General features: G+C 47.6%; 1 protein-coding gene across 1 annotated transcript in view; it reads left to right on the top strand.

Moving 5' to 3' along the window:
* TTN (titin) overlaps nucleotides 1–11,469 on the top strand; it is a 285,763-nt gene extending 274,294 nt beyond the window's left edge. The window contains exons 304-312 of the mRNA XM_075530312.1: nucleotides 353–928; nucleotides 1,025–1,330; nucleotides 1,802–2,395; nucleotides 2,522–8,145; nucleotides 8,260–8,416; nucleotides 9,134–9,828; nucleotides 9,939–10,092; nucleotides 10,664–10,966; nucleotides 11,100–11,469. Coding sequence (XP_075386427.1) covers nucleotides 353–928; nucleotides 1,025–1,330; nucleotides 1,802–2,395; nucleotides 2,522–8,145; nucleotides 8,260–8,416; nucleotides 9,134–9,828; nucleotides 9,939–10,092; nucleotides 10,664–10,966; nucleotides 11,100–11,398 — 8,708 coding nt within the window. The 3' untranslated portion in view covers nucleotides 11,399–11,469. The remainder of the gene's footprint in view (nucleotides 1–352; nucleotides 929–1,024; nucleotides 1,331–1,801; nucleotides 2,396–2,521; nucleotides 8,146–8,259; nucleotides 8,417–9,133; nucleotides 9,829–9,938; nucleotides 10,093–10,663; nucleotides 10,967–11,099) is intronic.
* The last annotated feature ends 2,033 nt before the right edge of the window (nucleotides 11,470–13,502 follow it).

The following is a 13,502-nucleotide window of genomic DNA, read 5'->3' on the forward strand; positions in this document are numbered from 1 at the left end:
CTGAGGCCAACTCCTCCTCTAGACTAAATAGATCTCCGGAGAGAATTTGAAAAGAAATCACTTACTCCAGCAGAGGCATACAGATGAGTCCCACATAACCTCAGCAGATGTTAGGAGCGCAGATTCCTGGGGAAATATCTCCCTCTAATGCAGTGCTTCCCAAAACTTTACCACCACTTTCTTTGGGGCGACAGTACAGAACCATTTCTCTGAGGGGAGAGGGAGAGGGAAAGGATACTGTGTAGTTTGTTGGGGGGTTTTCTGAAAAGATAAATTCACTTCTGGTAGATCAAGAGAGATTACAGATTCAGCAGTAACAAGACATGTCATGTTACCTCTGACAATTTTTCAGCTGGAGAGGCCCCAGGCGTGCGCAAAGAAATGAGCGATGTCACCACCAAACTGGGGGAAGCTGCTCAGCTCTCCTGCCAGATTGTTGGCAGGCCGCTCCCTGACATCAAGTGGTACCGGTTTGGGAAGGAGCTCATGCAGAGCCGGAAGTACAAAATGTCTTCAGATGGCCGCACACATACCCTGACAGTCATGACAGAGGAACAAGAGGATGAAGGCGTCTATACCTGCATCGCTACCAATGAGGTTGGAGAAGTCGAGACCAGCAGTAAGCTTCTCCTGCAAGCAACGCCCCAGTTCCATCCTGGTTACCCACTGAAAGAGAAGTATTATGGGGCTGTGGGTTCTACACTTAGACTTCATGTCATGTACATCGGCCGACCAATACCTGCGATCACTTGGTTCCATGGCCAGAAACTTTTGCAAAACTCAGAAAACATTACGATGGAAAACACTGAGCATTACACTCATCTGGTCTTGAAGAACGTGCAGCATAAGACCCACGCAGGGAAATACAAAGTTCAGCTCAGCAATGTTTTCGGAACCGTCGATGCCATGCTTGATGTGGAAATACAAGGTATCTTCCCTTGTCCCTGCTGGGTATTTCAGGGGGAGGGTGGGACCCGAGGGAGCACACCAAAAGGACCACACCATTGTCCTTTTTCTCCAACAGATAAACCAGACAAGCCCACGGGCCCGATTGTGATTGAAGCTCTTCTGAAGAACTCTGTTGTGATCAGCTGGAAGCCACCTGCAGATGACGGAGGCTCCTGGATCACCAATTATGTGGTGGAGAAATGCGAGGCCAAGGAAGGGGCGGAATGGAAGCTGGTGTCTTCGGCCATCTCCGTGACAACCTGTAGAATTGTGAACCTCACAGAAAATGCTGGCTATTATTTCCGAGTCTCAGCCCAGAATACCTTTGGTATCAGTGAGCCTCTAGAAGTCTCCTCCGTTGTGATCATTAAGAGTCCATTTGGTGAGTACAACCCGATGTCTCGGTCTCCATCTGGTAAAAGCCATTCTCCACACAAAACTCTCTCACAGAAATGAATGTGGCAGGGAAACAACAGCTTCAGCCTCTTCTTTCACCTTCATCGAAACGCCTGCATTTCTAAGAGTGGGCATGTACTCCCTGTTCTTATTTCCCAAGGAACTTGTAGGGGAATAAGTGTCTTCGCATAAAATATGGTAATAGCTATTTTTAAGATAAGTCTGGACTCATCGTGTTCTGTTTTTAAAATAGGATTATTTAAGATGATGAGTGAAATTTTACCAAGCAAATTCGTTTCCCATTCAACAATGCTTACCCATTTTGTTTCGTGACCTTAACTGCAAGCCCCACAATGGGACAGCAGCACTCTTCCAAGTTGTCCAAAAAAGAAAAAGAAAAAAAAAAGGGCTGCCTCACCTCACAATACAAACCTTTGTTTTTCTTCTCTCTCAATAGAAAAGCCAAGTGCTCCTGGCAAACCCACTATTACTGCTCTCACCAAAGATTCCTGTGTCGTGGCCTGGAAGCCGCCTGCCAGCGATGGGGGTGCAAAGATTAGAAATTACTGCCTCGAGAAGCGTGAGAAGAAGCAGAACAAGTGGATTGCTGTGACAACAGAGGAAATTCGAGAAACCGTCTTTTCAGTGCAAAACCTTATTGAAGGTCTTGAATATGAGTTCCGTGTGAAATGTGAAAACCTAGGTGGAGAAAGCGAATGGAGTGAAATATCAGAACCCGTCACTCCTAAGTCTGATGTCCCGATCCAGGCACCTCACTTTAAAGAGGAACTGAGAAATCTAAATGTCAGGTATCAGAGCAATGCTACGTTGGTCTGTAAAGTGACTGGCCATCCAAAACCTGTGGTGAAATGGTACAGACAAGGCAAAGAAATCATTGCTGATGGGTTAAAGTACCGAATTCAAGAGTTCAAGGGTGGCTACCACCAGCTCATCATTGCAAGCGTCACCGATGACGATGCCACAGTTTACCAAGTCAGAGCTACCAACCAAGGGGGATCTGTGTCTGGAACTGCCTCCTTAGAAGTGGAAGGTAGGAACGTTCAGTACATGCAAGTTTGGTGCTGGGTAGCCTTCACTTGCGGGAGAGGGCAGGGCTTAAATAGATGTGGTTTGGTGTTGCTAAATAATAGTATCTCTTCTTTTCACTCTGATGCAGTTCCAGCTAAGATCCATCTGCCGAAAACTCTGGAAGGCATGGGAGCAGTTCATGCCCTCCGAGGTGAAGCGATCAGCATCAAGATCCCTTTCAGCGGCAAACCAGATCCCGTGATCACCTGGCAGAAAGGGCAAGATCTCATTGACAATAATGGCCACTACCAAGTGATTGTCACCAGATCCTTCACGTCACTCGTTTTCCCCAATGGAGTGGAGCGGAAAGATGGCGGTTTCTATGTAGTCTGTGCTAAAAACAGATTTGGAATCGATCAGAAGACGGTGGAACTGGATGTGGCTGATGTTCCTGACCCACCCAGAGGGGTCAAAGTGAGCGAGGTCTCAAGAGATTCTGTCAACTTAACGTGGACTGAGCCAGCTTCTGACGGTGGCAGCAAAATCACCAACTATATTGTTGAAAAATGTGCAACTACAGCAGATAGATGGCTCCGGGTGGGGCAAGCTCGAGAAACTCGGTACACTGTGATCAACCTATTTGGAAAAACGAGTTACCAGTTCCGTGTCATAGCTGAGAATAAATTTGGCCTGAGCAAGCCTTCCCAGCCTTCCGAACCAACCATAACCAAAGAAGATAAGAGCAGAGCCAAGAACTATGATGAAGAGGTGGATGAAACCCGAGAAGTTTCCATGACAAAAGCGTCTCACTCTTCTACCAAGGAACTCTACGAGAAGTACATGATTGCTGAAGATCTTGGGCGTGGACAGTTCGGGATTGTTCACCGCTGTGTTGAAACATCCTCAAAGAAGACATACATGGCCAAGTTCGTTAAAGTCAAGGGGACGGATCAGGTTTTGGTAAAGAAGGAAATTTCCATTCTCAACATTGCCAGACACAGAAACATCCTGTATCTCCATGAATCGTTTGAAAGCATGGAAGAATTGATCATGATCTTTGAGTTCATATCAGGACTCGACATATTTGAACGCATTAACACGAGTGCTTTTGAACTTACTGAAAGAGAAATTGTTAGTTATGTCCGCCAGGTCTGTGAAGCACTGGAGTTCCTGCATAGTCATAACATTGGGAACTTTGACATTCGGCCAGAAAATATCATCTACCAAACAAGGAGAAGCTCCACGATTAAAATCATTGAATTTGGTCAAGCCCGCCAGCTGAAACCAGGGGACAACTTCAGGCTTCTGTTCACCGCTCCTGAATACTATGCGCCCGAAGTCCACCATCACGATGTGGTCAGCACAGCCACAGACATGTGGTCCCTGGGGACCCTGGTGTACGTGCTGTTGAGCGGCATCAACCCCTTCCAGGCCGAAACCAACCAACAGGTCATTGAGAATATCATGAATGCTGAGTATGCTTTCGATGAAGAAGCATTCAAAGATAACAGCCTTGAAGCCATGGATTTTGTGGAGCGGCTGTTAGTGAAAGAGCGAAAGTCCCGCATGACCGCCACCGAGGCTCTCCAACACCCGTGGCTAAAGCAGAAGACAGAGAGGGTCAGTACAAAAGTGATCAGAACACTGAAGCACCGGCGGTACTACCACACCCTGATCAAGAAAGACCTCAACATGGTTGTGTCCGCAGCCAGAATATCCTGTGGGGGCGCCATCCGATCTCAGAAAGGGGTTAGTGTTGCTAAGGTTAGAGTGGCCCCCATCGAAATCGGCCCCGTCTCCGGGCAGATAATGCATGCAGTCGGAGAGGAAGGAGGCTATGTCAAATACGTTTGCAAAATTGAAAATTACGACCAGTCTACCCAAGTGACCTGGTACTTTGGCGTCAGACAGCTAGAAAACAGTGAGAAATATGAAATCACCTATGAAGACGGAGTGGCCACCATTTACATCAAAGACATCACCAAATTTGACGATGGTACCTACAGGTGCAAAGTAGTCAATGACTACGGCGAAGACAGCTCTTACGCGGAGCTATTTGTGAAAGGGGTGAGAGAAGTGTACGACTACTACTGCCGCAGAACCACAAAGAAAATCAAGCGCAGAACAGATGCCATGAGACTCCTAGAGAGGCCGCCGGAATTCACCCTGCCTCTCTACAACAGGACTGCCTACGTGGGCGAAAACGTCCGGTTCGGAGTCACCATCACTGTCCACCCAGAGCCTCGTGTAACGTGGTATAAATCAGGCCAGAAAATAAAGCCAGGTGATGACGACAAGAAATACACGTTCGAGACTGACAAGGGCCTTTACCAGCTCACCATCCACAGCGTGACTACCGATGACGATGCGGAGTACACCGTTGTGGCAAGGAACAAATATGGGGAAGACAGCTGTAAAGCCAAGCTGACGGTCACCCCTCACCCACCTCCAACAGATACCACCTTACGGCCCATGTTCAAGCGGCTCCTGGCAAACGCAGATTGCCAAGAAGGACAGAGTGTCTGCTTTGAGATCAGAGTGTCTGGCATCCCCCCGCCAACACTGAAATGGGAAAAAGACGGGCAGCCACTGTCGCTGGGACCGAACATTGAAATTGTCCACGAAGGCTTGGATTATTATGCTCTGCACATCAGGGATACTTTGCCTGAAGACACGGGTTACTACCGGGTCACTGCCACCAACACAGCTGGCTCCACTAGCTGCCAGGCTCACCTCCAAGTGGAACGCTTGAGGTACGTCAAGCAGGAGTTCCAGAGTAAAGAGGAGCGAGAGCGGCATGTCCAGAAACACATAGACAAGACGCTGAGGATGGCCGAGATCCTGTCCCGCACTGAAACTGTACCACTGACACAGGTAGCCCAGGAGGCGCTTCGTGAAGCTGCCATCCTGTACAAACCAGCTGTCAGCACCAAGACTGTCAAGGGGGAGTTTAAACTTGAGCAGGAAGAAAAGCGGGAGGAGCGGAAACTCCGCATGCCATACGAGATACCGCAGCCGCGCAAGTACAGACAGACTACGATCGAAGAAGACCAGCACATCAAGCAGTTCGTGCCCATGTCTGACATGAAATGGTACAAGAAGATCCGGGATCAGTTTGAAATGCCTGGGAAAATGGACAGAGTGGTGCAGAAGAGACCCAAGCGCATCCGCCTCTCCAGGTGGGAGCAATTCTACGTGATGCCTCTTCCGCGCATTACGGATCAATACAGGCCTAAGTGGCGGATCCCCAAGCTGACCCAGGATGACCTGGAGATGGTGAGGCCAGCCCGCCGGCGCAGCCCCTCTCCAGATTATGACTACTACTACTACAGACCCCGGAGGCGGTCTCTGGGTGACATGTCCGACGAAGAATTACTCCTTCCCATTGACGACTACTTGGCAATGAAAAGGACAGAGGAGGAGCGCCTACGTCTGGAGGAAGAGCTGGAATTAGGGTTTTCGGCCTCACCCCCCAGCCGCAGCCCCCCGCGGTTTGAGCTCTCGAGTCTCCGCTATTCCTCGCCGACAGCGCACATCAAGGTGGAGGACACGCGAAAAGACTTCAGATACACCACCTACCACGTTCCCACCAAGGCCGACACGAGCGCCCGGTACGCGGAGCTGCGGGAGCGGCACGCCCTGGTCGCGCATCGCCAGGCCGAGCAACGGCGACGCATCCTGGCGGAGAAGGAGGATGAAGAACTACTGCGGCCGGTCACCACCACCCAGCGGCTGGCGGAATACAAAAGTGAGCTTGACCACATGTCAAGGCAGGAGACGACAAGAAAGAAGTCGAGGCGACAGCGAGAGGTGACCGAGATAACAGAGATCGAGGAAGAGTTTGAAATCTCCAAACGCCGCCAGCGAGAAGCCTCTTCCTCTGTGACCAGGCTGCTGCGACGCCGGCGCTCCCTGTCCCCAACGTACATCGAATTGATGAGGCCCGTGTCCGAACTGATCCGGACGCGTCCCCAGCCGGCGGAGCAGGAGTACGAAGACGAGGACGCGGAGAGAAGGTCGCCGACGCCGGAGCGGACGCGCCCACGTTCCCCCAGCCCCGTGTCCAGCGAGAGATCACTCTCCAGATTTGAGAGGTCTGCGAGGTTTGACATCTTTTCCAGGTACGAGTCCATGAAGGCCGCTCTAAAGACGCAGAAGACGTCGGAAAGGAAGTACGAAGTGCTGAGCCAGCAGCCTTTCACGCTGGACCACGCGCCCCGCATCACCTTGAGAATGCGCTCCCACAGGGTGCCCTGTGGCCAAAGCACGCGCTTTATCCTAAACGTGCAGGCCAAGCCAACGGCAGAGATCCGATGGTACCACAACGGAGTGGAGCTGCAAGAGAGCAGCAAGATCCACTACACCAACACAAGCGGCGTCCTGACGCTGGAAATTCTGGACTGCCACCTGGAAGACAGCGGCACGTACCGCGCCGTGTGCACCAACTACAAAGGGGAAGCGTCTGACTATGCCACCCTGGATGTCACCGGAGGAGACTACACCACCTACGCCTCCCGGCGCAGGGACGAGGACGTCCCCAGAGCGGTTTTCCCCGAGCTGACCAAGACGGAGGCTTACGCCGTTGCCTCCTTTAAGAAAACATCCGAGATGGAAGCTTCCTCTTCGGTCCGGGAAGTGAAGTCCCAGCTGACGGAGACCCGGGAGAGCCGCTCCTCCTACGAGCACTCGGCCTCTGCAGAGTTGAAAAGCACCGCTCTGGAAGCGAAGTCGCTGGAAGAAAAATCCACGCGCAGAAAGACGAAGACGACCCTGGAAGCCAGGATCCTCACGAAGCCCCGGTCCATAACCGTCTACGAAGGCGAGTCTGCAAGGTTTTCCTGCGACACGGATGGCGAGCCGGTGCCCACCGTGACGTGGCTGCGCGGAGGACGAGTGATGAGCGCCTCTGCCCGTCACCAGGTGACCACCACCAAGTACAAGTCGACCTTCGAGATCTCCTCCGTCCAGGCTTCCGACGAGGGCAGCTACAGCGTGGTGGTAGAAAACAGCGAGGGCAAACAAGAAGCGCAGTTTACGCTGACCATTCAAAAGGCCAGGGTCACTGAAAAGGTCGTAACGTCACCACCAAGAGTCAAGTCCCCAGAGCCTCGGGTGAAATCCCCGGAAGCGGTGAAGTCCCCAAAGCGAGTCAAGTCCCCGGAACCGGTGGCGTCTCATCCCAAAGCCACATCACCCACAGAGGCAAAACCCAGGCCAACGGAGAAATTGCAGCAGCTCCCAGACTCTGCCCCACCGAAGATAACCCAGCCCTTAAAAGCGGAAACATCTAAAGATCTCGCAAAGCTGACCTGCGCGGTGGAGAGCAGCGCGCTGTGCGCCAAAGAAGTCGCCTGGTATAAGGACGGCAAGAAGCTGAAGGAAGACGGACATTTCCAGTTCCACTATTCAGCAGATGGTACCTACGAGCTCAAAATCCACCACCTCGCAGAATCCGATTGTGGAGAATATGTGTGTGAGATTTCTGGTGAAGGAGGGACTTCCAAAACCAGCTTCCAGTTTGTGGGCCAAGCCTTCAAGAGCATTCATGAGAAGGTTTCAAGCGCATCACAAACCAAGAGAGAGGCCCAGAAAACTGTCGAGTCAACAGAAACCAAGAAAACAGAGCCCAAAACTGCCGCACCAGTTGCCTCAAAGCCAGTCATCATTACAGGGCTGCAGGATACAATGGTTTCTGCCGACAGTCCTGCTAAATTTGCCGTGAAAGCTGCTGGCGAACCCTGGCCAACTGTCATCTGGACAAAGGATGGCAAGGTAAGCGTTTCCTAAGTCTTATCTCAATGTTATCCATCCCTCATCCCATCTCCCAAATGAAGTTTGACATTAAATGACTTTTACAATAAAATCCAAATTACTTATATTCCGCAGACTATTACACAAGGAGGAAAATACAAACTCTCTGAAGACAAAGGAGAGTTCATTTTAGTAATACAGAAGACTGATGCTTCCGACAGTGGGCTGTATAATTGCACGGTAACAAATCCTGCTGGATCCGTGTCGTCCCACTCCAAGTTAACAATCAAAGGTAAGTTGACTTTTTTTCCTAACCAGCCCGGTTCAGAAATGTTTGTAAACAGTACCTTTCCCCTCTCATTAAGTAAGCCATGAGCACACACACATACAGGGTTTTATTAAAATCAATTTCTTCTGAGTTCCACAATGTTAACACAAACATTTGAAGTCAAGATCTTTCCCATTAATATAGAAAGCACTTATGGGGCACCTCATTGTATGTGGTGGTAGGTAAGATTCCAGAGAGCCAGCCCATGCTTACAAGAATGCCTAAGAATTAAGTCAGCTATATAGGCAAAATAGCATTGCATCCCTAAACCTTCACGCCCTCAATTTTCTAGACAGAACAAAGCTAATGACTTTTCCCCAATCAGTTTGCTTTCATGTCAGTCTTCACACCAGAACAATTGGCTAATCTAAATCCATAGAGATCCCAAATCCTCTGCTCTTTTCAAGTCTCTTTTTTTTCTCCTTCCCTTAAGTCATTAGAATTATCTTCAAAATCTGCCTGAATGTGAGTTTAGGTTGAGGAATCTTTGTACTGATCTCTGAAAGTCATGCATGATGCTTTTCCAAGATGCGGGCTGAGAAAGAATTAGGTATTACCCACACCGTGTATACATACATATTTTTCTTTCTATGTGAATAATTCACCTGCAGATTGTTCAAAAGAATAAACGGCAGGGCCCGTTTCCTTAATGTTTGCCTTACAGATGTTTCTTTTTTTTAGCTGCAAAAGACTCTGAGGCACAGAAAGTGTCTACACAACAAAAGACCTCCGAAACTACATCTCAGAAGAAGGCAGTTGTCCAAGAGGAAACGGCCCAAAAAGCCCTAATTTCTGAAGAAATTAAGGTGTCAGAGGTGAAATCTCAAGAAAAGTTAGCCCTCAAGGAGGAAACATCAAAGATTCTGATTTCTGAAGAAGTCAAAGAATCAAAAACAGCCTCCCTGGGAAAATCCATTGTCCACGAAGAAATCACCAAAGCCTCACCGGCATCAGAAGAAATCACTGCTCACACTGAGATTATAGCATCCTCTACTCAGATGAACATCACCGATGGCCAGAAAGTGACTTTAAAAGCCAACATGGCTGGTGCCACAGAGGTGAAATGGGTACTGAATGGAATCGAGCTCACCAACTCCGAGGAGTACAGATATGGTATCTCCGGCAGCGATCAGACGCTGACCATCAAGCAAGCCAGTCACAAAGACGCGGGGATCCTGACCTGCATAGGCAAAACCAGCCAGGGTATCACCAAATGCCATTTTGATATGGCACTGAGCAAAGAGCTCTCTGACGCGCCGGCCTTCATCACCCAGCCCAGATCTCAAAATGCTAACGAAGGACAAAATGTTCTCTTTACTTGTGAAATCACTGGGGAGCCATCCCCTGAAATCGAATGGTTTAAAGACAACTTACCAGTAAGTTTCATTCTGATTCTGTGATTGGGGAGCATTGAAATACCACATCGATCCTGGAAGGTCTAAAGAAACACTCCTTTCTCTTCTTTTTTTTTTTTTTTTTTTTACAGATTTCCATTTCTTCAAATGTCAGTGTGCGTCGCTCCAGAAATGCATATTCTCTTGAGATCCGAAACGCATCAGTAAGCGACAGTGGAAAGTACACAATTAAGGCCAAAAATTTCCGGGGCCAATGTTCGGCGACAGCTTCCTTACTGGTCCTCCGTAAGTATACCCTTGCCTTTCTCTCTTCTTAGTCAAGGCTCGTATGTGTTGTGTTTCTTTGTGTGTTGCCTTTTTCCTCAGAGCACAGTAAGCTTAACGCTAGCTGGTTCCCATGTAAGAAAAGAAGCAGACGCAGCTGTGCAAACCCTCCTTGTGGTCAACGGTCTTTACCGCTCAGCAGAGCCCGGACTACCTTAAACTTCCAAGTGCGGTGCCATCAAGTGCCTGGTGATGACATCTCTTTTCAGAATGCACAGTCTATACATTGTTCTCTGTGTGATTCTCATTTTTCTCCTGGTGATTCCCAGCACCTGCATACAATGTAATGATAGAAACAGAAGGGTTCGTTTCCTGGAGACACTGAGCCGGCTCTTGACAAATGTATGTGTACATGTACTTGCTTCTGCTTCCACAGCAAATTGTTTGGATTATGTTTCCATGTGTGTGTGTATTTACACTTTCTCTTTCTACATGTCCTTTAATGACTTACTTTCTATAAGTCGTGCAGCGTCAGATGTCACCAATTAACCAGATGTCATGGTGTTCACTGTCCATCTGCTATGCTCCACAGCTCTAGTTGAAGAACCTTCCAGAGAGGTAGTCTTGAGAACAAGCGATGACACGAGCTTGCAAGGAAGCGTCTCGTCTCAGTCAGTCCGAATGTCTGCCTCTAAGCAGGAGGCCTCTTTCAGCACTTTCAGCAGCAGCAGTGCTAGCAGCATGAGTGAAATGAAATTTGCAAGCATGTCTGCCCAAAGCATGTCCTCCATGCAAGAGTCCTTTGTACAAATGAGTTCCAGCAGTTTTATGGGACAATCTAGTATGGCACACCTGGAAAGCTCAACTAGTAAAATGCTTAAAGCAGGCGTAAGAGGTGAGCAACAAAATTACCAGTAGAGGCAGCGAAGCCTAATAGCTTGGTGTAGTCTCTAGAATTTACAATTCGGTAGAAAGAAAGTCCTCCTTTTGTCCTGTGATCTTAAATCCTTTTCTTATCGTTCACCAAGGAGTTCCACCGAAAATTGAAGCTCTCCCGCCCGACATCACCATCGACGAAGGCAAAGTTCTAACGGTAGCCTGTGCTTTTACCGGGGAGCCGGCCCCAGAAATAACGTGGTCCTGCAGTGGAAGAAAAATTCACAATCAAGAGCAACACGGAAGATTCCATATTGAAAACACCGATGACTTGACCACCCTGATCATCATGGATGTTCAGAAACAAGACGGTGGACTTTATACCCTAAGCTTAGGGAACGAATTTGGGTCTGACTCTGCTACCGTGAATATAAGTATTCGATCCATGTAAGAGGGCCTGAGCTCTCTCAGCTTTGCACACCCTCCTGAATTTTTCACGAATGATTCACATGGACTAATCTTTCTGATCTGTAAATATGGGGAAAATAGTTTTGTATCGATCTAAGGGAGTCAAAATTCAAAAATGTGCATTTCCAGCTTTTCCTAATGATTGACCTATGAATCTTAAGCGTACACTTGCTAGTGACATGTACATATTGTATACAGCCAGACCAACGGTTATAACGTTTTGTACCATTTGTTTTGTGACATTTTACGATGTAACATTTGAAACAAACAGTTGGTAGGAGAAAGTTTCTCATGGAACGAATACCCTGCTCAACGCCTAATCAATATTTGTGCCTCAACATAATGTTGATGTCTAAGAATGCCTCAGTGGGTCGAGAATTCCCCACTGAAGATATCTGGTCCAACTAAAGATGATGCCAAGTGCATCGCCCGATATGGACACCAGCACCTATTGAACCAGAAATGTAAGGCATTGGTGATGTTTGCATTTACCCTCCTGTAAGCAACACTTGAACGTCTTACATTCTCTGATGATGTCATACTTCAAAATTATCACGACTTAATTACTACCAGAGCAAAGTGTTACGGCCAACACTTTGTTCGCCCATTTTACACTGTTTCTGACATTGAGAGTGCCTGGGTAGCTTGGAAAAGTACCATCTCCTGGCCATCCCCTCACTGAACCAAGCTATTCAAGTATTCCTATGCCAGGGCAGTGGCAACTCTTGGAGGTCCAGGGGTGCAGCCAATCGCCTTTGTGTGGTAGCTCTAAATTTAAACTACACCTGAAAACCTGGGCAACTAAGCATTGAGCCACAGCATTAAATAAATAAGAACACCATTATCAAGCTGTTGTAACAACAATATTAACTAACTGCCCAAACATTATTGATTTGATGTAGTTCTTCTCATGCAGGAATAAATTCAATTGTTAGTTGTAATTGTTGGACCTCCTTGAAATAGTGAGAACAAAATAAAGCAAGCTATCTGCACCTCAAAATGCGTGGTTGGTTGTTTTCTGTGGAATTATAGAGTGAGGCGATATGGGCCTTCAGACATCTCAGGAAAACATAAAGCAAGTCTAGTTAAAAATTGTATTAAGCTCTTTTAAGCAAATATTTCAATTACTGCGTGGAATGGACAAGGGAGGCATCAGAGAGTTTATGGGGGGAAATATCTCAGTACCTTTTAATCTCATTTTTCCATGAGCCATATGTGACGAGTCACATAAACAAAAACTAGATATGGTCCTCACTGATAGAAACCCTGTCTTTGTCCCAAGGAGAAGGTGGTAGTTTCAAACTGCTGATCTTGCAGTTAGCCCAATGTGTAACCACTATGCCACTAGGGCTCCTTAGGTTCTTACTGAGCAGCAGCCTCCCCAAAGTATACTATATTTATCAAGAAAAATATTTTTGTGGAAGGCAATTCAATTAAATTCCCCTATAATTCACAATATGTTGTGCTAGGTGCGACAGGGATCACAAAGGTGAATAAAGCCATCCATCCAGCCCCTGTCCACAGGGAATGTAGTGGAGAGGACAGGACAACTTCGGGGAAAATGACCAGTTGTGCCACTGGGTCCCCATGGATCACTGCGGCTCCAGGCTTTGATCCAGCAAATAAACATCCTCAGAACTAAAGAATTTGTTTTTAATGACATAGTGCTAACATGATCTTTCTAAATGCAACTAGACTGGACAATTTTTTAAAATATCAAAAATATACATTGCTCAATTAACTAATTACAAATCTATAAAGAGGATGTATCTTAATATTCTCTATTTTTCTTCTCTACTTGATTTCCCTGGGCTCTATTAGCCATTGCAATGACTACACAGAATTCACAGACAAAATTCATGATTAAAGGGTTTAGTAAGGGAAAGTGAAAATTGCTCAGGGTAGTTGTTACCATGGTATGTTACTAAGTTTCAGGTCTGCTCATTAATACACACAGGGCTCTACCACTCTGCCATAAGCCTCAACCTGAAGGCACTCAACTCAAGCTCAGTGAGTCCGCAAACCCAACTCCCTGAATGAAGTACCCAGAACATCCCACTCCAATGAGCCCCAGCTGGAAAATACTC

This window comes from Tenrec ecaudatus, chromosome 13 (assembly GCF_050624435.1).
Source record: "Tenrec ecaudatus isolate mTenEca1 chromosome 13, mTenEca1.hap1, whole genome shotgun sequence".
Taxonomy (NCBI): domain Eukaryota; kingdom Metazoa; phylum Chordata; class Mammalia; order Afrosoricida; family Tenrecidae; genus Tenrec; species Tenrec ecaudatus.